General features: G+C 39.1%; 1 protein-coding gene across 1 annotated transcript; it reads right to left on the bottom strand.

Moving 5' to 3' along the window:
• Nucleotides 1–294: 294 nt before the first annotated feature.
• PAFAH1B2 (platelet activating factor acetylhydrolase 1b catalytic subunit 2) lies at nt 295–25516 on the bottom strand. Its single transcript, XM_059930340.1, has 6 exons — nt 25377–25516; nt 19204–19291; nt 10114–10203; nt 9184–9300; nt 7432–7554; nt 295–4085 (listed from the first exon to the last, which is right to left on the bottom strand). Exons 2-6 carry the CDS (start codon nt 19282–19284, stop codon nt 3807–3809), a joined length of 690 nt encoding a protein of 229 aa, XP_059786323.1. The 5' UTR covers nt 19285–19291; nt 25377–25516; the 3' UTR covers nt 295–3806.
• Nucleotides 25517–25556: the final 40 nt, after the last annotated feature.

The following is a 25556-nucleotide window of genomic DNA, read 5'->3' on the forward strand; positions in this document are numbered from 1 at the left end:
TTAATGACTTAATTCTGTTTTTAACTACCAGATACTATTAACAAATCTGAAACATTTCGCTTGACAATATTTCCATTTAACTACTTAGGATTCCTTCTATCTGCTCATCCTACCCTGCCATTCTGCACCCCCAAGGAGATAAGTGATGAGGGTCAGCTTGGTACATTCAGTGCCACAGAAAAGCAGCAGGATGATCTAAGTATCCAATTTGCTTGTGATAAGGTAGGAAAAAAAACATCCCTTCTCTCTTCATTGGAATTCAAACTATGATAAAGGAGACAGAAAGACAGCAAGTTTGAGTGAAATGTTTACATTTATATTGAAATATGCACTAAAACAGAATGAGTTCTACTAGTCAATGAAACTTTGCCAAAGCGGAAACACAAACTTCCGTTGGGGAGGTCCAGTCAACTAGCAGCAGTGATCCCCAAGCAGGAACACCAAGGAGAAGCCTGGGAGACCCCACCCCAAAAAGCCTCCTTTCAAGAGATCCCAACTCACTTCTCCCACATGCACCCCACAGATTCAGGAGCACAGCCAGGCTCCTCATTTTCATGTATCTTTAGTTTCTTCTTCGCTGCAATAAATATAAAATTGGCAATGCTCATATACCACAGCACAGACAATATTTCAGGCTTTAGCATACAACTGTAAACAGTGACTAGGTTAAACAAATAAAAAAGATAAAGAAAGTTGAACATTATTTTTAAACAACGACAGAATTCCTAAGAGCAGGGCATGAGCTACTCAAGATTTGTTTTGTTGGGTTCAGGTTTTTCACAAAAAATTCAGGCTTAGACAGATGTCCAAATAGACTCAAGGTGGTAGCCAGAGCACTGCCCATGGCAGTCTAGAATATGTGGGCAGCAAAACAACATGCCCTAGATCACCCTTGGCAGTACATCTTCAACCTGCCACATTCAAGACGGGACTGCAGAAATCTTTATTGTGCCATCACCAGCTGCCATCTAGTGTAGTGGGAATGGGTGGGCAAAGGAATGAAAGTTTGCTGGGAGACAAACAGAATTAACACCTCTGCTGGCTGCCTGGAAAGTTGGCCCCTTAATCACAAGTAGGACATTTCACTTGGACAGTGCATTAAACTTCATGTATGTGTGTGTGTGTATATACTTCTCATATATATATATATATGAAATCCAAAGATTAAGCATTAAGTTCTGTCACTGCAACAAACTGGGGTGTCAATCAAAGAAAAACAGATGAACACTTTTTGCCTAAAGCAGTGCAAAGAAAGCTGGCAAGAAATGAAAGTGGACTCAGTATCTGCACATTAGCAACGGGGCAGACTTTTATTTAAAAGGCTAGTGGTTCAAATACTATTGCTCAAATAGCTCTGGTAAATATAAAATGTAGTTAACATCCAAGGTTTATACACAGAAGCAAAGGAGCTGAAGGCCAGCTCACAAAGGGATATTTGATCCTTAGTCAAGAGAGAAGCTAAAAGCACATGCTGCAGGAGTAACCTAATGGGGTTTGTTTGGACCATACTCCTTCCCTCTGACAACAGAAAAAGACCTGGATAGGAAACTGTCTTTTCACACACAAAATTGTGGCTTAATTAAATCTCCTCCCTAGAACTGTACCTCAGCTAAGAAAAAAAAAAAATGTCTTGAAAAACTCAAGAACCTGGGCTACTAAAAATAAAAAGGAAAATTTAATATAGTAAACAAGTTTAGTAAACACCACGTATATTTTCAGTTGTTAATGAAGACATGATACATTCAGGAAAGTTTTTGTTTTTGTTTTTTTTAAAGACAAAAAAACCGAAAAACAGGGGCTTCCCTGGTGGCGCAGTGGTTGAGAGTCTGCCTGCCAATGCAGGTGACACGGGTTCGAGCCCTGGTCTGGGAGGATCCCACGTGCCGCGGAGCGACTGGGCCCGTGAGCCACAACTGCTGAGCCTGCGCGTCTGGAGCCTGTGCTCCGCAAGGGGAGAGACCGCAACGGTGAGAGGCCCGCGCACCGCGATGAGGAGTGGCCCCCGCTTGCCGCAACTAGGGAAGGCCCTCGCACAGAAACGAAGACCCAACACAGCCAAAAATAAGTAAATAAATAAATAAAAATTAAAAAAAAAAAAAAAAAAAAAAAAACCGAAAAACAAAATTCCCAGAAAAAGCCTCGACGAGAGAAAAAAAAAAAAAAAAAAAAAAAATCAGCCCAAGTTCCATCCCTTTCAGTCAGAAGCTGCTCTTAGCACAAACCACAAATCCCCCTCCAGCACACAAAAGCAATGCCATGTGCCTTGCAAGCAGAGTAAGAAACATATGCCTTAGTTACTGAACTTGAACCTTGCAAGCAGAGTAAGAAACATACGCCTTAGTTACTGAACTTGAACGTTAAGCAGAATCACTGCAGAGCACATTTTGATGGGTTACTTCAATATCCACCTGGTCCAGTTTAAAGTATTTGTTTGTAAATCCAGTTTGTACATGTTCCATAGGTATATTAAACAATAAACCACCTGTTGTCCTATTATTTTTTAAATAGCAGGTCTTGTAGCTCAACAAACCATTAAGATTATAAAGAGCTCTCTTGAAAGAAATTCTCAGATGAAGATGTATTAAGGAGAAATCCTGAAGGTTAAACGAAGTTCTTTTTTACTAGTTCTCTTTTACTAAAACAGTGGGATCAAGCAGAATGTCTATTCGGAAGAGCAGTTTCACCATTTCCCCATGAGACGAGGCCAAATTTTTCTGGACTAATAATAATTTAAAAACTAAGCCAATAAAAATAAAATAAAATATACACCTTAAAATACTACAAAACTTGAAATAAAGTCAGGGCTTATGGAGTGGGAAACAGAGTTCTGATTTTTTTTCCCCCCCAAAAGAAGGAAAACTGTAACAGGTTTTAAGGGAAAAACAAAACAAAACAAACTACAACTCTGAATATGGATAGCACTACACAGACTCTATAGCACAGACCACCACACAAGAATGAATTACACATCAGTAATATCATCATGAGAGTAACTGGCTGGGGATTTATACTTCCAGCAACAGAGCTCCTAGGTCAAAAACGTGTTAAAAGCTTGTAATGTTAACAAGGACCCCTCCCACCAAAAAAAAGAGGGGATGAGGGGGAATAGAGGAAAGGCTGCATGCATGGGTCTATTACAGACATGATATTCAGCAGCATAAAAATAATACCCTCCACTGAGTCCCCCAAATGGGGCAAAACCTATTTTTCACTGCTAAGCATGGGAAAGATTAACAGAGTGGAACAAATTCACCTGTAACCATAGCATCTCCCATATCTGAATGACAAGCACGTTCAATCTGATGTTATATGTTGCTATAACATTGAGAATACGTATGAGTAAAGCAAAATAAAAAACAAAAGGCTAAATTATGAACTTTAAAAACTGGAAAAACATCTTTTTTAAAGTCAAGAAGGTGTTATTCTAATTATTATTATATATGACATAATCCATAGAAAGAAAGGCCAAGGAAAGAATCTTCATTTTGTTCAGTACTTAGGCTTGATGTTGTCCTAGGAAAAACAGTGATAAGTCAATGAATGTGTCACACATACAACTAAAAAGTCCCCTTCTGGTTTCCAATGAATTTAAACAACCATCTTCCTTGGCTAATTTTTCTCCTGTGTCAAACAAACCTTCTATGTACAGGACCAGTTTAAATCCCTCCTCCCCTTCAAACACTAGATATGAACATCCAGGAACATTCTACAATGCAAAGTGCCTTAAGAAAGAGAAGGATTCTGTAGTGCCAGTGATATAACTGATCTGAGGAAGCTGGGACGCTATTAACACTGATGGGAGCCAGTCAGGCAATGGTGGTTTGTTTTTCCTCAGGTGTTTCCTCCAACAATTGCATGATCAGTTCATGGAGGGGTTTGCAGATCTTTGCGTAGCCCCCTCCTGTGAGATGCAGAAAATCAAACATGTCGTGGCAGGAGATGGCACCGTCCGAGTGCACGAAGCCCCCATCTGTATCCAGGAGCTGAACATTGGCAAGTTTCGGCAGGGAAACCTTGAGGAGCTGGTTCACCTTGGCATTCTTTTGCCTTAAAGGGTTGGGCTTCTCACCTCGAGGTAACAAACCCTGGGGAAGAGCAGAGAAGAATATAAGATGAGAAGACTCACTGTTTTTTCCTACTTACTTGTGATTTCAAATATCCCTGGAACTCTCTACTTGGCACTTGTTATACCTTTGATTTCTGAAACACCGGACTAGACCGGTCTTAATGAAAGTTCTCTGACTATTCCTCCTAGGTTTCTTCCTGAGTTCCTCCTCCTCCTCCTGTCCCTTAACTGCTGGTATTCTTCAGGGTTTTGTCCTTGGCCCAGTACTCTCTCCACCCTACACACTTTAGCCCAGATCTCTTCCTGGAGCTTCAGAACTGTGTACTGAACGTCCAGGTATAGAACCAAACTTGAATGCTCCTGAGGCACACCCAACTTAAAATGTCCAAAAACCCATTCATCATCTCCCCCACAGACTATGTTCCTTCTACATTCTCTGTGTCAACTGATCATTCCAACATCCCTGAGTCTCTCATCCCATGTACCTTATCTATTCATCATTAAATCACTCAGCTTTTACATCCTAAGTATTTTTCCAATCCATTCTTTTTTCTGACTATAGACACTGCTATGGCTAGGGAACTTATCAATATTCACCTCAATTAAAGTAAAATCTCCTGACTGCTCTTCCTACCTCCAGTGGTATTACCCCTTCAATTTATCCTCCATATAGTCCACCACATAGCTAGAATAATCTAGCTCAAATACACATCTATTCATTAATACCACATGGAACCTACACTAGAACACACGAGAAATGGAGTTGGAACAAACGCTGTCTTGTTGAATCAGAGCCACATAATATCTGCTAGTATAAAACAGAGATGTGTTCTAAATTCATTTTTAACTTATTTGTTAATGATCTAATATAATTTTCAGATAAATCAGATGTCTGTCCTTCTACTATAGTAAATAAAAGCCAGCTCTTATATGGCAAGTGCAAGGTTTTATCATCTCAAACTAGAAATCGCCTTTATACAGATAACTGATCCAATTATAAAATTGTTAGAAATCCCCAACCTTTTAGTTGGTTTATAGCTAATGATGCCACACAGCAAGTTATCGTTATTTAGGCAAAAATGTTGTCACCTGTTTCTCCTACAGGGTATGATAAGAGGTCTTATTTCATAAAAACGGGTTTTCTGTAGGCGTTCTACTAAAAAAATCAAAAAAATTTTTATGCCCAAAGTAAGCGCTTATTCATGTCTGCTTTAAATTTTTTCAGCAAAACGTTGGACCTCGATTATTAACTTACTGTGTGACTGTAAAGTTCCAAAGAGAACTATAGAGAATTATGAATATGCTACCCCAATCCATCTCCTTTCATCCTTGTCAAGTGAAGACAAGGTCAATCCTAAACCCTAGTTTATATAACTGTTAAAAGTATAAGGCTCTGCATCTAATAGTTAACAAAGAAAAGCAGCCCTCAGCGCTGGCACATCAAAGCTTGGTTGAGATATAATGAGCAACCAGGAAGGATGGCCAGTGACCAATAAATACATATGTTATTCTGACTTTCAAAGAATACCATAGTAATTAAAGCCATAAAAAAGGATTAAGCCTCAAGAGCAGGGCGCCATACCTATTGGGATTGTCAAGCAAGGATAAGAAAAATAGCTTATGTACTTGCATAACATTTTCCTTAATAAATGAGTATCAAGGGTATGCCATGTGATTTTTTCTCTATAATAACTGATAATTGTTAAAATATTATTTTAAAGAAGACAAAAAAATTACACTCCTAATTCCTTTACCATGTAACAACTATTTTAATTTTATTTCCTTTTCCAATTTGCATATTTACTTTCAAGCAATTCTAAATATAATATACACACCGTTTAGTATTCGGACTGTTCACTTAAATACATCATAAATTCTGTTTTCACACAGTCCTCCTAATTGTCATATGATTAGTGCTATTATATTCAATGACTTCTGTAATCATTCCCCCATGGGGTTGATTATTTAGGTTATTTCCAATGTTTTAGTATTGTAGATAACACCACTATATATCAAATTCAAAAGTCTCGTTGAAACAAAGAATATTTATGGAGGATTTATTCAGCAACATTCATGCAACAAATATGTCCTAAGCCAGCTACAATGTACCACCCACTGTACTTAAGAGATGGACTCTTAACCACAATGTAGTCTTTTCTGGAATAATGCAGGATATAAATACATAAACAAATTAATTAAATACCATGTAATACAAAAATAAGACCTGGCTCCCCAAAACCCTGTTATAGGATAATATCCAAACTCCTAACATGGGACCTGGCTGTGGCCTCTCTCTAACTATCCCAGACTTGAACTTTATTCCAGTGATAACCCTAAAACTCTTCTGGCACCCTCCTTCACTCACCCAACAAACACATACATGTATAAGCCTTTGATCATTTCCTTCCTTTCTTCCTCCCTCCCTTTCTCTCTCTCTCATTCTTCTCTGTAATACCTTCTCTTCTCTCATTTCTCTATTTGTCTGGAAACCAATGAATTCTTTAAAACTAAACTCAGATGTCAATTTTTATGTCTAAAATATACCCTGTTCTCCCCTTAGCATACAGTATAATAATTCTGTGTATATTGCTGTGTCCGTCCACCAGCTCCTTGAGAGGAACCGTCTTACTCATTTTTCTATGCTCGGGACCTAGGATAGTGCCTTGTACATCGTGATTCTCACATGTTTGTTGAATAAATGACTACCTTATTAACACTATATCTCATTAAAGAACTGAATACATGTCAGATTTCTCAAAAACATACATTTTTAGCTGGGTTAAGAATATCTACAGGTAAACTTTAACACTGAAATAGACAGCTGTTTATCCCTGAGACCATGAAGACAATGCCTTAATTCTACAAAGGGTAGCATTTCCTGTTAGTGGTAAGACTATGAAGTACCCATTTTCTTCCTGATGGAATCTCTGATATTTTAAAGAATTCAGAGATTCTGATAAATACACCACCTTTACCATATTAACAATGGAACAAAACAACACATCTAGGCTAATCCAAACTAAGGTCTAATAAAGAGACTCAGGAACTAGGAGAAGTCTCATATGCAACTTAAAAAATTATCAGAAGATAGTCAAGGGAAAAAAAAAAAAAATTAAGGCAACCTGAGGCAACACAGAGGATTTCCACTTCTAAACAAGGATGAGCAGAAAAAAGATGACCCCACAGCTGTTCTAGGAAATGAGACCAGTAAGACGATGGGACATATCAGAGAACAGCTTCTCAGGAGCATGATAAACTGCTTCCAACCTAAAGATTCTCTATATTCATGAGTGACCATATTTCTAAAAAGACTCCCCACCTTACCTAATGATACCAAGGTCTCCACCCACCCAAAGACCACATACCAATACAATGATTTTGGCCTGTGGCTGCCTTGTGTTGATAAGTTGTACGATGGCCTCGATTCCACCTGCTACTTCCTCTGCTGTATTTTCATGGTTGTTTGTTCCTACCCAGACAACAATGACCTATAATTGAGGGAAGGAAGAAAAAGAGAAAAAAGATGAATACTCAGGAATGTCCACTAGTTAGTTGAAAATCTTATTTCAAAAATCAAAGAAGGAGGGGCTTCCCTGGTGGCGCACTGGTTGAGAATCCGCCTGCCAATGCGGGGGACACGGGTTTGAGCCCTGGTCTGGGAAGATCCCACATGCTGCGGAGCAACTAAGGCCATGCACCACGACTACTGAGCCTGTGCTCTAGAGCCCACGAGCCACAACTACTGAAGCCCGCACGCCTAGAGCCTGCGCTCTGCAACAAGAGAAGCCACCGCAATGAGAAGCCCGTGCACCGCAATAAAGAGTAGTCCCCGCTCGCCGCAACTAGAGAAAGCCCACCCGCCGCAACGAAGACCCAACACAGCCAAGAATAAATAAATAAAATAAATAAATTTTTTAAAAAATCAAAGAAGGAAAGATGAACTTCTCAAATGGTATTAGTAACTTCAACGGGGCAGCCATCTTAAAATATTAATGTATGCCTCATATACATCGGGATAAATTCCAAACAGAAAAACACTTAAGTGGGAAAACTGTACTAGGAAGAGATGAGAAAATTCTTTTATGTGGAGTTGGAAGCTAATCTCTTAAAATCCAGAAGCTATACAAAAAAGATAATAAATTCAACTGTATAAAAATAAAACCACTGCAAGTCAAAAAAGAAAAAAAAAAAGAGAGTGAAATCTAAGAAACATGGGGGAAAATACTTGCAACATCATAAGACTCCCTTAGTAAAAGTACCTTCTAGAAAAAATAAAAATAAAAGTACCCAAGGGAGTGTAGTGGGTATAAATACACAGTTCTACTCAAGGAAAAGAATCAGTGGGGTGGAGGCTGGATATAGTTTTTGAAAGTTTTTCTCTTTAAAAAAATAATTTTACAAGGTGGCTATCACCTAGAGACATACATCTTACTATGTAGCCCAAAGTAATTTCCACCTGTCACAAAAGAAAGGAATATGCATGAGTTTTTCTGTTAGAAAGGCAAAAATAAAATACTTCCAACTACAGCGACTGTTATCAATGGCTCAGCTTTGTTTTCTTTTTGTTGTTTGGGGTTGAAAAAATTTATATGCAGTGTGCCAACTCAGGATGTTGATAATGCTATAAGGCACTGGGTACATGTTCGGGCTGAACATTTGTTCACATCTGCTTCAAATTTTCTTCAGAAGAACCTGGAGGCCTTGATTACCAACCTGTTTATATGTTTAAATGGATCCAAAATTACCTCCTCAAGTGAATCATAGCCCTGCTCCCACGGCCCACCTCTGAGCACATTCCCCCTCATACTGCCTCAGGTCAACAGAATAGCATACCTTATTAGCATCAAATCTCTTCCTACAGCAGAAGATAATTATAACAATTACAAGTACAAACCAAGCAAGCAATACATTGATTCTTAATTAAGCATGTATGTGGAATGTTCTTAAACAATATCATTTAACTTAAAGGGGCACGAAGCAAAGAACAACAGTGAAATAATGCTTTAAAGAAGCAATTTTTTTTTTTACTACCAGTTTCTGACAATTTAACTATCTGCAAAAGACTCAAGATTAAGGATATTCTTTAAAAAAAATAATAATAATAAGTTTCATTTCACCTTAGGTTTAATATTCTCCAGTTCTCCATTCTTTAGTCTCCATAAAACATGTCTTGTTGTATCTCCCCCAATTCCAAAATTCAGTGCATGAAGTGGGGAAAAAAGCTCTCGCCATATCTGAAAAGAGAAAAACTTGATTTATTTAAGCTGAAATTAGTGGAAAATAAAATCCCTCAATTGCAATGTGTTGTGAGGCATCTGAAATAAGTTTCCCTTTTCTGTATTCAAATGTAACACTGCAAGTGGTATTCTACCAACTGCTGAAAGGGCTTTGAAGATGCCATTGTGTAACTCAGTTTTCAGTGCAGCTTTAGATCTCAGCTCAAGACCTAAGTCACAGCTCAACCTGATGCCACTTAGGTACCAACATTTATAATTAAGCTGCCAACTCAATAAACTCTCCTTTCCCTTTATTCAACCATTTAAAGGAATAGGGTGAAGTAGAAACATGAGATGAAAAAATTTAGAGTGCTTGAGCCAAAAAGATATAAAGCTATCTTTTCTTTTAAATTTCCCTTGGGAGAATGCCTAACCTCAAAAAGATTCAAAACAGTTCACTACAAAAATATATAAAATATAAAAATGGTAAACACAAATAATAAGAACTGAGAATCATGACTAAGACAAACCTCAATGAGCATATACAAATAAGAAAATAGTAAAATACAAATAAGAATTGAAAATCATGACTAGGACAAATATAAACAAATATAATGTGAAGCTTCTTGGAAGCCAAGGCAAAAAAGGGAGCTTAGTTATAAATAATGTTGTATTTTTTCCTTTGTCTCATCATGCTTGATGGCACAAAGAATCCCATCAGGTAGGTCTGACTTCCCTTCTACTCTGAACTAGAGTGGAATGAATGCAAGTCTGCTATCAATGAATGTGTTGATATGAGCAGCATGGACCACCCTCACCCCTGCACCTTACCTCATACTGCTGCATCAACTGCACCATGGAGTCCCCCACGAACAGGACATCTGGCTCTTTGTCTTTGCAGTCCAGGACAAATCTGTTGTGCTGGTGTGAAGAAGAAAGAACAATCAGAAACTGGCATTTTTCCCTGTGAGATTTCTTGGCCTAGACAAACAGTCGTCCAACCAGTTACTCTGTTGTTAAACATTCTATTTGGTCTGTCCCTAAAGCTGATTCCTCTCAATCTGCTATTAACTCCTGGGCCCTTCTGAAAACCAGAACAGAAAAATGCGTTCATGTTTTTTTAAAAGCTTACCTTTTCCTCCAACTCTTTTAAAGAAAATTTCAGATATACTTAAAGCTGACGTAATATAATGAACACCTGTACACACTCATCTACATTCAACAATAACATTTTCCCACATTTGCTTTATCTGTGTGTGTTTGCTGAATCATTTGAGGGTAAGCTGCAAACATTGTGATTCTTCACCTTTAAATATTTCGCATGCATCTCATAAGCATAAGGACAGTCTCCTATAAAACCACAGAACTATTATCACATCTAAGAAAATAAACAATAATCCCATAAATCTAACATTTAATCTTCACACAATTGTTCCAAAAGTATTATATGTATCTATTTTTTGAACTAGGATCCAATCAAAGGGCATGCACTTCATTTGAATGATTTTAATATGGCCTTTGAAAATGTCTGCTAACCTCTAAATGTGAGATGTTGGCAAACTGGGACTCAGGCTTTTTCAGTCTAATTCAAGTTTCTAAGCAGGGGTGACCTAGCCCTGGCATGCTTCTCTTTGCTCTTAAGGCATATGACACCTTTAAAAAGATTTCACCCATTGATGCTAAACTGAAGGACATAGCTTCAATTTTTATATTCATCCCTGAAACAAATTAACATGATGCTTTAGCAGGTCTCTAACCCAGTTCTAGGGAAAGGTCTGAATACTGTTTCTTTTTCTCAAACTCTACATTCAATTATGCTTCCCCTAGGAATTAATTAAGATGGAATTACTATTTAAGTATTTCTGCTGATAATACAAGTGCAGATGACACTGTGGTGAAACTGAGATATTTCACTGCTATTAGTGAAAATACAAAAATATTTCTGGAAATAATTTGACAATTGATTAAGACATCTCTTTTACAGTGACAGGATTTGGGATAACTTTTTCTTTTCTCTTGGGTCCATGTCTTGTGTAAACAATTTTTAAAAATTACTATTGTTTCAATAAGTATTTTTAAACTGAAGGGATAAGATGAGCAAGAATAAAACTTTAGCTAGTTTTATTGAGTAGGTGCTCTTTCACATCACATCGTCTCTCTACTGTGTATGCTAAAGTGCCAACTACCTCTCAATACCAACAAAACAGCTTATGTTTAAAGAATGTCATGGACCTACTAGAGAATGGACTTGAGGATACGGGGAGGGGGAGGGGTGAGATGTGACAGGGTGAGAGAGTGTCATGGACATATATACACTACCAAATGTAAAATAGGTAGCTAGTGGGAAGCAGCCGCATAGCACAGGGAGATCAGCTAGGTGGTTTGTGACCACCTAGAGGGGTGGGATAGGGAGGGTGGGAGGGAGGGAGATGCAAGAGGGAAGAGATATGGGAACATATGTATATGTATAACTGATTCACTTTGTTATAAAGCAGAAACTAACAACAACAAAAAAAGAATGTCATGGAATTTAAGCTCTGCTGTTCTAAAGGTTTAAGTGCTCTAAATTTTCTTTTTAAGTATAAAAGTAGTTGCAATGAGCTTGGAAAAACAGAAAAGATCAAAGCAAAACATCTATAATCCTACCATTTTAACCCAGTACCTATTAACATTTTAGGGTATTTTTTTCTCATTATTTTTTCACATCCCCCTGCAACACAGTTGAAACGTATGTATATCTCCTTAAGGCACAATAGCTTTGGGGACAGAAAAACCTATGTTCGAAGTCTAGCTTATCTACTTTCTAGTGCAGTGACCTTAAGCAAGTACATAACCCCGAGTTTTGTTTTACACATCTGCTGGCAACTCTGTTTTAGAGTTGTGAAGATGAGAGTTCTATAAAAGGGGCCCAGCTTCTGGCTGCCACCCAGTAGGTACTCAATAAAGAACAGCCATTATAACTGCATTAACATTAGAAATATTTTTCTATGTAGCTACATGATTTTCATAACTATAATTTTTAAAAAAAAGTTTATCATGTAATTTTTTTGTTTTAGCAGTTTTTTTTTTTTTAATTTTATTTATTTATTTTATTTTTGGCTGTGTTGGGTCTTCGTTTCTGTGTGAGGGCTTTCTCTAGTTGTGGCAAGCGGGGGCCACTCTTCATTGCAGTGCGTGGGCCTCTCACTGTCGCGGCCTCTCTTGTTGCAGAGCACAGGCTCCAGACGCGCAGGCTCAGTAGTTGTGGCTCACGGGCCCAGCTGCTCCGCGGCATGTGGGATCCTCCCAGACCAGGGCTCGAACCCGTGTCCCCTGCACTGGCAGACAGATTCTCAACCACTGCACCACCAGGGAAGCCCCTATCGTGTAATTTTTTTTTTAAATCTTCATTTATTTATTTATTTGGCAGCGCCACACAGCTTGCAGGATCTGAGTTCCCCAACCGGGACTGAACCCGGGCCCTCGGCAGTGAGAGCATGGAGTCTTAACCACCGGACCGCCAGGGAATTCCCTATAACCATAATTTTTAACACCACTTAATATCCTACTGGATGCATCCAGTGGCACATTCATTTTTTTTAGCTCTTTATCCTAATGACAGATTTGCCAGAAGCCTCCTATTGACTGAGATGAAGAAACTTACACACACACACACACACACACACACACATTTTCTTTTACAGGTTGGGAATTTTTAGGGCAAAGGGGATTAACACTTTCATGGATCTTGGAAATACTTCCAAATTACTAACAAAATGGCTACTGGCTATATCTATTCTGACACCAGCAATGTATCAGAACTCATTTTACTATACTTGCACCTGCACGGGTTATTAACATTTTTCTCTCCCTCCTTTCTTTTCCCATTGTTTTAATCTGTACTTTTTGGAAACAAAAAGTTAAAGCTCCTGTCATGCTCATTGAGACACTTATCTAGTATATTTGAGGATATTTTTATTGATAATACAACAAAAAATATCAATGCTTCATCTGTAATATTTACTGCAAATATTTCTGTCAGTCTGCTGCTAAGCCTTCTTTAGGTGGTTAACGTTTTGATACGAATTGTTATTAAATTTGCCTACAGTCAAGTCTTTTAATATCACCCTTAAAAAAAACTTACGATTATGGAAAATATCAAGCGTACAGGAAAGCAGAGAGAATAACACAATGGATCTCTGTGTATCCATCACCAGATACAGCAATCATCTAATTTACGGTCACTATGATTTCAACATTCCAGAAACTACTGCCCCACCCCATTCTTAGATTATTTTGAAGCAAACTGAGGGTTTAGCATTTCATGTATAAATATTTCAACATGTAGCTCTTAAAAGATTAAAAATATATATAACCACAATACCAGTTCTATCCCTCTAAAATTAATAGTAATCCTTTAATATCAACAAATAACTAGTGAGTATTCAAATTCAATGTCACAAAATTTTATTTTATGATTTGTTTTTTAAAATCAGGATCCAGACAATTTGTCTCTTAAATCCCTTTTAATCTATAGGTTTCCCCTCCCTCTGCGACCACCTTCCAAACTTTTTTTTTAAGGAATATGGCTGTCTGACCTATAGACTCTCCCATAGTCTGGATTTTGTTGACTGCATTCCTGTGGTGGTGGTGGACATGTTCATCTGTTCCAGGTACTTCTTGATATGTGGTACTTAAGTCTAGAATAGGGATGGATATTTTAGCAATACTCCGTAAGTAGTATTGAGTATCACTTCAATACTTATTTTAATCATGACTGCTTTTGTTTTAATGTTTTGTTTCTAAATAATTTATCTACAGAAGACCTGCAAAGATTGTAGAGTATTTGCATATATCCCTAACTCAGCTTCTTTCAATGTTAGCATCTTTTATTTTTTTTTTTAAAAACAGAACTTTCAGGTGTAAGGATTTTTTTTTTTAATTTTATTTACTTTTTATTTATTTATTTATTTTTGGCTGCGTTGGGTCTTTGTTGCTGTGCGCGGGCTTTCTCTAGTTGCAGTGAGCGGGGACTACTCTTCACTGTGGTGCATGGGCTTCCCACTGCAGTGGCTTCTCTTGTTGGGGAGCACGGGATCTAGGCACACAGGCTTCATTAGTTGTAGCATGCAGGCTCAGTAGTTGTGGCTCGCAGGCTCTAGAGAACAGTTGTGGCGCACTGGCTTAGTTGCTCCGCAGCATGTGGGATCTTCCTGGACCAGGGCTCGAACCTGTGTCCCCTGCATTGGCAGGCAGATTCTTAACCACTGCGCCACCAGGGAAGCCCTCAATGTTAGCATCTTATATAAGCATGGTACATTTGTCAAACCTAAGAAATTAACATTAGGGAATACTATCAACTAAAATAAAGTTTATTCAGATCTCACTAATTTTTCCACTAACGTCCATTTCCTGAATCAATCAGGATATCACATTGCATTTAATCTATACATCTCCTTTAACTCTTCCAATATGGGACAGTCTCTTGGTCTTTCCTTGTCTTTCATGACCTGACACATTTAGTTGCGGTAAGGTGTTCTGTAGACAGTCCCTCAATTTGGGTCTGTCTGATGTTTTCCCATGAATAGGGTGAGGTTATGGATTTTTGGGGAAGACTACCACAGAGGTGATGTGCCCTTGTTGTATCATATCAGGGAACATGACTTATTACTGGTGATGTTAATATTGATCATTTGGGTAAGGTGGTGTTTGCCAGTTTTCTCCACTATCAAGTTATTATTTTCCCTTCCATACTCTATATGTTAGAAGCAAGACACTAAATTCAGCTCCAACTCCTAGAGGGAGGGGTATCAAAAAATATGTGGGCGTATGTTAGAACCACCAAAGTAATTTACAGGGAGATACTCTAAGGCTAGGCAAATATACCGTTTCTCCTTAAAGTTGTGTCCACTAATGTTAGTATTCATCAATGGATCTTGCCTACAGTAATTATTACTGCAGTGTTCTATCCAGGATTTTCTTTTCCCTCTTTACTTCTACATTTATTAATTAAAATTATTCTGTAATGAAGATTTAGCCCTTCTCCCCTATTTATTTATTCATCCACTCATTTATTTATAGCAGAATGGATTAATGAACACTTATTTTATTCTTTCAGTTATAAACCAGTAATACCATCATTTGTTACACTGCTCAAAATGTTCAACGTTGCACTCTGGGGGCTCTTTCAGGTCTTTCAGGTGGTCAAAGTTAGTATCGTCAATGAGACAAACCAATACCGCATGTATTCTATGTGATGTACTGGGGACCCATCACTTCAGTGATATGCCTGCCATCCATCTTTTTTTTTCCTTTTCTTTTTTGAGTAGTTTCTTGATTTCTTGCACTACAAGATGCTACAGGCCCATATTTTTATTTTCTTTGCTCCAGCTATAGAATCAATCATTTCTCCAAGGAGCCCGGATTCCTTTCATTGGAGAACTGTATTTAAAAACCAAGATCTAGGTATATAATATATTTTAATATAAGTTAGTCCTTCCATATTATACAAGTTTTCAAAAAAATTTAAATATTCATGTCTGTTTTTCTTCCATTTGACTAATTTTTTCCCAGTCAGTGCTAATCATTTAAAGTTTTCTAATTTACGCCAGAAACAACAAAGGCATCTAGTCTTAGTTACTACTTTTAGTAAACTTATAAATGACCTAAATGCACATCAATGAGATAACAGACAACCCACTGTGGTATTTTCATATAAAATAATTGAATACTACTTGAAGAGAAAAAAATGAATAAACTACAGCTATATTTTTAATATGTATGATTACTGCAGAAAAAAATACATTCAGAAAGATACTATTTACAGTTTAAAAACGTGCAAAAAGGGACTTCCTTGGTGGCACAGTGGTTAAGGATCCACCTGCCAATGCAGGGGACACGGGTTCGAGCCCTGGTCTGGGAAGACCCCACATGCCACAGAGCAACTAAGCCCGTGTGCCACAACTACTGAGCCTGCGCTCCAGAGCCCGCAAGCCACACCTACTGAGCCTGTGTGCCACAACTACTGAAGCCTGCGCGCCTAGAGCCCACGCTCCGCAACGAGAAGCCACCACAATGAGAAGAAGCCTGCACACCGCAACGAAGATTAGCCCCCGCTCACCGCAACTAGAGAAAGCCCGCATGCAGCAATGAAGACCCAACACAGCCAAATATAAATAAATTAATTAATTAATAAAAAAAAGTGCAAAAATACTAACTATATTGTTAAGAGATTATATATGTAGTATGTAAATACATGAAATTACTGGCTTGGGGGTGGGGAGGTAGGAAAGAGAAAGAAATGTGATCAATGAAGGGTATACAGGGAACAGCAATTCTTTTAGCAATGTTTTATTTTTTTAGGGTGAGTAGCAAATACACAGATGCTCAAAATATTTCATAATACTTTTTTAAAGATATAAACAAGTGAGGAAGATTAAGAAAGAATAATCACGTAATTGATCCATAGCAGAGCAGTCAAAATAAAAAACTACCACTCAGGGCTTCCCTGGTGGCGCAGTGGTTGAGAATCTGCCTGCCAATGCAGGCGACACGGGTTTGAGCCCTGGTCTGGGAAGATCCCACATGCCGCGGAGCAACTAGGCCCGTGAGCCACAATTACTGAGCCTGCGCGTCTGGAGCCTGTCCTCCGCAACAAGAGAGGCCGCGATAGTGAGAGGCCCACACACCGCGATGATGAGTGGCCCCCGCTTGCCACAACTAGAGAAAGCCCTCGCACAGAAACGAAGACCCAACACAGCCATAAATAAATAAATTAAAAAATTTTAAAAAATCCAAAAAACAAAAAACTACCACTCAAAATAAGCTAGTTAGGGGCTTCCCTGGTGGCGCAGTGGTTGAGAATCTGCCTGCCAATGCAGGGGACACGGGTTCGAGCCCTGGTCCGGGAAGATCCCACATACCGCGGAGCGACTAGGCCCGTGAGCCACAATTACTGAGCCTGCGCGTCTGGAGCCTGTGCTCCGCAACAAGAGAGGCCGCGATAGTGAGAGGCCCACACACCGCGATGATGAGTGGCCCCCGCTTGCCACAACTAGAGAAAGCCCTCGCACAGAAACGAAGACCCAGCACAGCCATAAATAAATAAATAAATAAATAAATAAATAAATAAATAAATAAATAAAATAAATTAAATAAATAAATTAAATAAATAAATAAATAAATAAATAAGCTAGTTGAAAGACTGATTTTTAAGTCTGAGACGACCAAAACAGAAAGAGAATACAACTATGAAGAGTATAAAGAGAATCACTAAATACTAAAACAGGAAACTCTGGGGACTTAAAATCATATAGAACTTGTTAGTTCAAAAGGTAATACGGGGCTTCCCTGGTGGCGCAGCGGTTGAGAATCTGCCTGCCAATGCAGGGGACAACAGGTTCGAGCCCTGGTCTGGGAAGATCCCACATGCCGCGGAGCAACTAGGCCTGTGAGCCACAACTACTGAGCCTGCGCGTCTGGAGCTTGTGCTCCCCAACAAGAGAGGCCACGACAGTGAGAGGCCCGCACACCACAATGAAGAGTGGCCTCCGCTCATCGCAACTAGAGAAAGCCCTCACACAGAAACGAAGACCCAACACAGCCAAAATAAATAAATAAATAAATAAATAGCGTTCCCTTAAAAAAAAAAAAAAAGTCCACTTGTGTTGCTTTAAAAAGAAAAAAAAAGTAAAATTAATAAAGTAATCTGTATTTTAAAAAAAAGGTAATACGGTTGGAAACAGATAAAGGTTAAATATAGTTATTGTTAAGTGACAACACTTATTAAAAGCAAGCTACAAATACTGAAAAAAAAAAGTGTTAAAAAAAAACAATGGGACATACTGAGAGGGCAAAGGGGCCAGAGCCTGAAGGGATTCCCACTTGCTAAACCTTGGACAATGAGTTTCAAAATTACAGTGGATTTAAAAAAAAAAAAAAAAAAAAAATTACAGTGGATTATAACCCACTTGACTAAAATAAGAACCTGTGAGACCATATTATAACGAAATAGAATTGGTTTAGGCCAACACCATCTTAACCAAGTGATCAAAGCTACTATCATCAATGAGACAAATCAACATCACATGCTTTCTATGTGATGCACTGAAGACATCACTTCCCTGATACTCCTGCCAAAAATGTATAATGTGAATCTTGATTATGAGAAAAGAGAGGGACATTTCACAAAATAAATGGCCTATACTATTCCAAATGGTCAAGGTCATGAAAAACAAAGGCTAAGAAATGTTTCTGATTAAAGGAGAATGAAGAGAAACGACAACCAAATGCAATGTGTGATCCTAGACTGGGAAGAAAATTGATATAAACAACACTACTGGGACAACTACAGAAATCTGAATATGGTTTTTGGATTAGGTAACAGTATAATGTCAGTGTTAAATTTCCTGATTTTAATAACTGTATTGTAGTTATGTAAGAAAAAGTTCTTGTTTTCAAAAAACACACTCAAATATTTAGGGGTAAAGGGGCATTGTGATGACTGCAACATACTTTCAAATGATTCAGAAAAAACTGTAAGTTGGTAAATGGTACAGATACAGACAGAATGATTAGGCAGATGTGGCAAAATGTTAACAAGGTGCAAGTCTAGATGAAGGATATAGGAAGTTCCTTCTAAAGTGTTTGTAATATTTGTATAATTTTGAAATTACTTCAAAATTTAAAAAAGCTTAAAGAAAGAATACTGTAGAGACACTGTCATCTATTAAAATTAACAGTACGCAATGCCCATGCTCTCAAAATATTCCTCAGTTCCAACATCACATGGTGATTAGGAATGACATCTCTAACATTAGATTTTTATTTACAGTAATCAATTCTTGTTGACCATTAAAAACACCCCATTGTAGCTCTGGTTAAAAGACTCTAAAAATTGAAGAGACTCATCTATGTGAATAACGCATGTGCACCTCCTTTTACCTGAGACATCCATCTGTCATCTCCTTGAATATCTTCCGCTGCATGTGGAATGGCTGCTGGGTTTGAGTCTCCTTGGCTCATTCTACACCTGAGGAAAAAAATGTCTATGTTATGTTTTGTTCACTGACAGGAATGTTTCTTTGTTACCACTTACTTAAATATTACATGTCAGGTTTTAAATAAGAATAAGAATTAAATAAATTTCATTGGGTTTTGCCTAGAAACGATGCAACTGGAGTTTATTTTCAGCAGAGACGAGGTCCAGGACATGACTGCCTAAGTCCCATAAATATCTAGCACTACTAAACTTCCAGACAGGTTTGAATATCATTCAGGAACAATGCATTACATCAGTATATACCTTACACCTATATTAATTTTTCATAAATACATGTTACTGTAAGAACCAAATGACAAGGAATTAAACCCTTCAAGTTCAATGACATCTACATTAGAGCCTTTTAGGCTGCTAGAGTTACACACTTAAGAATTAGTACAGCACCGATTAGAATCCAGTGATCACTAAACATCACACAAATACCTGTATTACAGATGATGACAAAACTAGTCATGGGCTTTGGCAGTGGTTTTTTCATTTTTATTATTTATTATTATTTTTAATTTTTAATTTTTTTGGCAGTGCCCCGCAGCATGCTGGATCGAGTTCCATGACCAGGGATCAAACCCATGTCCCCGGCAGTGGGAGCGCAGCAGAGTGTTAATAACCGCTAGCCCACCAGGGAAGTCCCTGGCATTGGTTTTTTACAAATGTTTACTAGGTATTTCTATTTTTGACAGGTATCCACTAAAAAAAATTTGATTAACGACGAACCTAAATATGGCATCTGATAGTGGAGAAGAAGGAATAAGTGAAATTCAGGAAAATTAGAAATGCTAATCTTCTAGAAAGACAAGTAAGAAACCAGACTGTTTTCAACCAACTCTGGAGAATACATACTAGAGACATTAGGCTCAAGAGATTACTTGGAAAATGCAAAGGATGATGAAAAAGAAAAAGCTGGGGTTTTGTGGCTTATAGAAAAAAAGGCCGTACTCTCTATTTCTTTCCTTTGCCATCCTCAAATACAACTAAACTTTCTCAGAAAGAGGACTGAGTTATAGCCTTTTAATAAGTATTCACTGAGTAAACAAAACACCCTGGATTACCAAGGTAGTAGTTTTTGAGGATCAAAAAGTAACAAACCCTAAACATGAAAGCAAACCTTCATGAAAAATAAATTACAGAAGCAAACAATTTTAACACTAATTATGTAAATAAATTCGATCAGTTCCAAATGACACTAGGTCTAAAAAAAATTGGGCTCAGGGTTAAGCCTATATCTGACTAAAGATGTAAAATATCATTCACAACCTGTGTATTATTTCTTTAGATTACTAAAATTTGCAACTATCAGAAAATAATAACTACCTATGAAGGACTATCTACTCTATGCTTTATACATACCACCTCCGATCCTCACAAAAGTACTGCAAAATGAAGAAAACGAGGATCAGATAATTTAGGTACTTTGTTCAGTGACTGAAATGAGGTTTGTCTGACCCCAATTACGTCACATCTGGCCCACTGATCACAAACCAGTTCACGCTGACTCCCTAAAGGGGACCTATATCTAACCATTTCACCCAAAAGACTTATGACATACCACACGGAGCTAAAAACATCAATGTAAAATGCAGGAATCGGGAAGAACTGCAAGATGAACCTATATAGTTCCAATCAGACTATGATATCTGTTTGGAGTTTCACTGTCTAAGCAAAGTGTGGAAAAATCAGAAGATACATAAAAGAAAAAAAAAAGGATTACAGGGTTAAAACAAATAGCCACACAGAAACTTCTTGTTTTTAGCCAATAAAACATTCTAAATCTTCCATATAAAAGTTTCTTGGGGTCTACGTTCAATGCTTGATTCAAGTCTGGCTATTCAGATTAAATCTGATATGGCACTTAATAATCATTTTAATTTTAGTAAGTAACTTTCTTCCCCACTGATCAAAAAGCTCTATTGTCCTTAAGACCAACAAGGAGCAACTTTTCCCATTTTCTGGATTTCAAAATTAGATATATAATGTAAAGAAATACAGCAACAAAACAGCTCCATTTTCCACTCACTAATTGAAAAAGTCTATTTCCTAACTTTTAAAACAGATTTTAAAAACCCAACTATTTCTCATTTATTTTCCCACCTGGAGAAACTCTTAACATGTTAGGTATTTTTGAGGCAAAAGTTAACTGCCACAGGGTTAACTGAGTGATCACTACTAAAAAGGAGAAAAATAATCTGCCCTCCTCTCACTGTGTGATTATGTAATTGAAACCATTTTTCCTGGGGATTGTTAAAAGAACAAGGATGACAAAACCGTACATTATGAGGTGCCGCCACAATAAAATGTATCCAAATTCATCCCTCACCACTTAAAGACACAATGCAGGCACTCCAACTACATTTCAGTTCTTGGAACACCATGTTCAGATTTTGTTGAAAAACTTAAGAATTTTGACAAACCAGAGGGTGTTTCAAGGAAAGGAGCCAAGATGGTGAGAAATTAGAAAACCTGTCATATCAGAAATCGTTGAAAGAAACAGGTATGCTTATAATCTGCAGAAAAACTGGTTGAGGAAGAGGAAATCATGGGACAAATAGCTGTCAAAGTATTTGAAGATTACTAGGAAGGGACTTTAGGCTTATTCTGCATGTCCCCAAATAGGAAGACAAGGCCAGTAGATACAATGTACAGTGAAACAAATTTCTAACAAACAGAACTGCAAATGACATGACCTGCCTCTCAAGGCAGATTCCTCCCAAGGGGCCGCAGAGACTAGGTGAACACCTACTAGTAAAGCATAAAGTGAACTAAAGCATATGAATAAAGACTGGCCCAGATTAGCGGGATTCAAACATTTTTTAATGTTTTAGAATCTTTTTGAAATGTTGCTCAATATATGTATATTTATAAATTAGATGTGAATTGCTGTTAACCTGTATATTAAATATTCGTAATTTTTTCCTTTTTTATGTAAAAAAGAATGAATGTAAAAAGAGGTTCTAAATATTTTCCTATATGCCTATGGATCTCCTTATGCATCCCAGGGCAGCACACATACTCTACTTTCAAGACCAGTGGTCTATATAAACTGTAAGATCTCTTTAGATCTATGATTCAATTTACAGACATGGATTTTTAGAGTTTCTCCAACAGGTAAACAACTGATCAAAAAATAATAACTGCAATAAAGATTTATTAAGAACTTACTATTTACAAGACACTGTGCTAGGAGCTTTGTTATTTAAATAAAACTGAAGCTCAGGGAGATTTAAGGAAACTGCTCCATGATAGGGAGAGCTGGGATTTGAACTCAGGGTGATATACTACCCTCCAAAACCTATTACTCTTGAGCAAAGGGCATTAGGCTCTATATAGAAAAGACTGTATGAAACAATGATAAATTCTAATTTACTAAGTCAATTCACTTATATATCCTATTACTACAACCCAAATTTAATGGCATTCTGATACCCTGAGCAAAACACTTTCATCTCAGTCCTAAATTTTGTCATGAGCAAAATGAAAAAGCTGTAGGGACAGAGAAACTGAGGAACAAAATGTCACTTATCTCAAGTTACTAGGGAGGTAAAACTGAGAGAATTTAGCACAATATTCCCAATTAGCTAGTCTTTTTCTTCTTTAACTATGAATACAAGGTCATCCTCCTTCCTCCTCTGAGCAAAATTTGTTTCTTTGTGCCTTCAGACACTTGGATTTTGGATTATTTTGCCAAATCAAAATCTTACAATACAAGGTAGCTTTCAGTTTTACCTGTGCCTATGGCTTGGTAACATTTTTAAACAGCGGTTAAAAAAAAAAACAACAACTGAGGGGCAAACCCACGTAATCTCCTCTTTAAGAACCAAACTAGGGGGACTTCTCTGACAATCCAGTGGTTAAGACTCCGCACAGGGGGCGTGGGTTCAATCCCTGGTCAGGGAACTAAGATCCCACATGCCATGCGGTGAGGCCAAAGGATTTAAAAAAAAAAAAGAAAGAAAGAAAAGAAAAGAAAAAAAGAAGAACCAAGCTGGGGACTATGCATTTAGGGGATTCAAATAATTCGGGAGTTAGATAAAAAAAACTGTGTACTGTTTATAATAAAAATGAATAATCAATCAGGAGCCATCCAGAGAACAGCCTGTGGTGGGTCACAAAAATCTGAGTGATTTGGGGTTTCCTGCCTCACGAAGAGAGCAATATCGTGGCACAGAAGTATTCAGAATGCTGTAATTAGTAACAACAGAAAAAGTAGCAACAGAGAGGGATTTGACTCCCATCTCACCTCCCTGATTCATAATAATCGCCTCTGTGCAGCAAGTCATTAACTTCTGAGGTCACAAACAGCATGTTCAGTTAGAAAAACCCAACAGAATGGAAATAAAGGTCCGAAGAAATTAATTTATCAGGAGACATACTCTTCCAGGGAAGCTTTAACTGTCCACTAAAATGAGTTCTCTGGGAAGATGAGGAGTAAGTGACTTGCACAGCATTTCCCAATTTTCCTGCATTTTCTGTCTTCTCTACTTAACTCCGACTATGACAGTCTTAACACCAGAATTTCCAAATGCTTATACCAGCGTGGTGTAGTGTGTGTCTAATCAAAAACCATTTCCAACAACAAAGAATTATAAATACTCAAGCTGAGCTGGATGTTTCTTTAGTTTAACCAGGAAACAGATGGAGGGGGAAAGTTGCACTAAGAATTAAAAGATTCAGAATGTTTCCACTCTGACCTCAGACCCTTCATTTTGTTTCAGATGGAGTTGGCAGGGTTATTCTAAAGGCCAAGGCAGGCCTCATCCCTAGTACCCTGCCTCAGTGGGCTGGTGGATGGGTCCCGGGGTTCCAGCACATTCAGAATTTATTAACAAATGCCCAAGCCAACGCATTAAAGCACAGTGATTTCATACTCCTCCCCTGCTCCCGCACAAGGAGGCAACCTTTATATCAGAACAATGTGCCCAGGAGAAGAATCCAAAGACACAAGGCATATCCAAGGCAAAGGCGTATTCAGATGCTCAAGGGGGCAATACCCCGTGTTTTCTCCATACCTTTACCACTCCCCCAACATGACCCCCCCCGTTTAAAGCTGTACAAAATGAGGCCTTAGGGTGGGTCCAGGTGGTCTTCCCTTTCTCCATGGGTAAGCTCTAAAAAGAGGCCAAAGCTTCATGTGTTTGGTTTTCTTAAGGTTTGTATACACACTATGAAAAGCAACGCTGGCCTGGGAGGTATGGAAAGAATAGTGAGTCACCGTGCAACGGGTACATCACAAACCTGAAGGCCAGAAGATCCTGATCTGGTACATGGACATGGACCAGGTAAAAAGCACCTAAGAAAACCTGTCCATTGGTAGGTTTAACTAGTTGGTTGACCTTGGGCAAATCACCAGCCTCGCTGGGCCTCATCTCTAAAATGAGGTGCTGGACTAGACAGCCCTCTAAGAAATAAGCCCTTCTAAGTCGTGACAGCCTATGGATTTTTAAATATACTAGAGGAGGTAACGGAGAAGTTTCTGACGGGTGGGAAAAAGTGCTCCGTCAAAAAAACAGTAACGGGTCTGACCCCGCGCTAACGGCCTCCCAGACAGAGGAAAGGGGAGAAAAGGGTCAGAGGTTCAACCTCGGGAAGGAGGGAAAGGCAACAGCCGAGACCCGAGGCAGAAGCGTGGCTGGAAATGGGGCTGGAGGCGGCGAGCCCCGGGCCGGGGTAGCGGGGGATGCAGGGCGGCCTGCTCCGGGGGACGGGCAGGGCCGGATCGGGCCGGGCGGCGCGCCCCGCCACGGTGCTCGGCCGCGGGAAGAGGCGGGGCGGCTGGGCGGCCGTGGAGGCAGCAGGTTTGGGGGTGGGGTACTGGGGAAAGGCTCCGAGGGAGGCGGCGAGCGGCCTGGAGGTGCGGGGGGCAGAGCGGGCGGCCAGGGAACCCACGCCGGGCCAGCCGAGAAGGGGCGAGCGCGGGAGCCACCCCAAGGCTCGGGGGGGGAGGGGTGGCGCGGGGGAGGGGCCGGCAGGGTGGGGGAGGGGAGGTCGCGGGCCTCTCACAATAACAAGTAGCAGCCTCTTCCAACCCCCACCTCTAAGCCGAGCCCCGGAATGCACTCACTCAGGCACAGGGTCCGTGCGGGCCCCAAGCGGCTGCGGCGTCGGCGGGTCGCGCGTCTGTCGCTCGCTCAGTCCCGGCGGCCCCGCTCCGGCGCGTCCCTCCTCCGGCCTCAGCACCCGCTGCAGCGCCCCCACTTCCGGTTCCCCTGCCACTCAGGCAAATGGCTTGCGGAAGTCCCGC

This window comes from Balaenoptera ricei, chromosome 8 (genome assembly GCF_028023285.1).
Source record: "Balaenoptera ricei isolate mBalRic1 chromosome 8, mBalRic1.hap2, whole genome shotgun sequence".
Taxonomy (NCBI): domain Eukaryota; kingdom Metazoa; phylum Chordata; class Mammalia; order Artiodactyla; family Balaenopteridae; genus Balaenoptera; species Balaenoptera ricei.